Here is a 1,799-nt window from a genome sequence, read left to right as displayed (position 1 = left end):
GAGTTGTGATATGAATAATTTAATTAATTATATATATAATTTTTTTTTTCAGTTGAGTTGGGTCAATTAACCCACACAAATGGCTGTAGCTCCGCCCTTGACTGTCGTAATTTATAACTATAGTAATTATTTAAAAAAAAATATTATTATTAGGAAACTTATAATATATATGTTAACGGATGTTTATTTTATATATCTATAATTAAATTTTGTTTTTCAAATATATTTATGCTTTTAGATTATTAATATTACATTTTTAAAATAATATTAATATTACTAAATAAGTATAATATTTAAATATATTATATTTTTTTAATATATTAAAAAGATATAAAAAAATTTTGATATTTTAAAGTGATGAAAATGATAATGTAATTCACTCAAACTCCAAATATTTTATATTTTTAATAAATATTTCTATTATATTGTTTTATTTTTTTATTATGAAATTTTTCATTAAAAAAATTTGAGAATTAAAAATATATTCTATATAAAAGTAATAAAAGTAAAATATAGAGTAATTAACAATAAATTTAAAATATTATTTTATTTTTATTTATAAAAATTAATATATATATATATATACACACACGCACACATTAAAAATATTTATATATTAACATTATTATTAGCCATGATATATATAAACCCAAAATCCTTCGTAGTTATGCAACTTTTTGGGCAACTTCTCTTATTGCTTCTATATTTTTGCAAAATCTTCTGCCATTGAATTTCTGCTTTTTTTGAACTTCTTTCTCAACTAGCTAGGCTCGGTAAGCATGCAGTTGGGATACTTTTACTCATTTTTCTACTTCTACGCCTCCATTTTCTTCCTGTGCCTTGGTCTGACTGATTGTGCACTTGCTGGGAATGAGACAGACCGGTTGGCTTTGCTTGAATTCAAGGCCAGGATAACTCATGAGCCCCTTAGAGTTATGAGCTCATGGAATGATTCCATGAACTTTTGCCATTGGCAAGGTGTTACTTGTGGTCTCAGACACCAGAGAGTCACTTCACTGAATCTCACGTCTCTGCAGCTCGCGGGCTCCATATCACCTCATATTGGAAATTTGAGCTTTTTAAGAGAGTTGCATCTAGATAGCAACAGCTTCAGTCAAGAAATTCCTTCTGAAATTGGTCGTCTTAGCAGACTGCAGTATCTCTATCTCCCTAATAATTCACTTGGCGGTGCAATTCCATCAAATTTATCCAGATGCTCCAACCTTATCAAATTTCACGTTTATAACGACCAGCTTATTGGAGAAATACCTATGGGGATTGGCTCCCTTTCAAAGCTCAAAGTTTTTACTGTTTCTAGCAACAACCTGACAGGAACTATCCCAGCCTCTTTTGGAAACTTGTCATCCCTTGATATGCTCGCTGCAGGCGAGAATTACTTCAGTGGGAGTATTCCCAATGCTCTAGGCAAACTAACGACCCTTAGGAAGCTTTTCCTGTATATGAACACATTTTCTGGCACAATCCCGCCTTCAACCTACAATCTCTCCTCTCTGACAGATTTATATTTAGCAGGCAACCCACTCTATCCTGGTAGTCTTCCCTCCAATTAAGGAACCTTACTTCCAAATCTTCGACATCTCGGAATGTTCCAAGCCCAGTTGATAGGATCCATTCCACCATCTTTATCCAATGCCTCAAATTTAGAACTAATCCAACTGCAATTGAAAAATCTCACTGGCCAGGTGCCTAATTTTGGGAACTCACTTGGGCTTCTAGTCTTTCAATACAACTTTCTTGGAAATGGGGGAGCCAATGACTTGAGTTTTCTCTCCTCGTTA

General features: G+C 32.2%; 1 protein-coding gene across 1 annotated transcript; it reads left to right on the top strand.

Moving 5' to 3' along the window:
• Positions 1 to 779: 779 nt before the first annotated feature.
• LOC110660815 (LRR receptor-like serine/threonine-protein kinase EFR) lies at positions 780 to 1,571 on the top strand. Its single transcript, XM_021819252.2, has one exon. The coding sequence runs from the start codon at positions 780 to 782 to the stop codon at positions 1,569 to 1,571; it is 792 nt and encodes a 263-aa protein (XP_021674944.2).
• Positions 1,572 to 1,799: the final 228 nt, after the last annotated feature.

Source organism: Hevea brasiliensis, chromosome 8 (assembly GCF_030052815.1).
Source record: "Hevea brasiliensis isolate MT/VB/25A 57/8 chromosome 8, ASM3005281v1, whole genome shotgun sequence".
Classification (NCBI taxonomy): Eukaryota; Viridiplantae; Streptophyta; class Magnoliopsida; order Malpighiales; family Euphorbiaceae; genus Hevea; species Hevea brasiliensis.
Note: the sequence above shows the minus strand (reverse complement) of the source record. Positions and strands in the feature narration are given on the sequence as shown.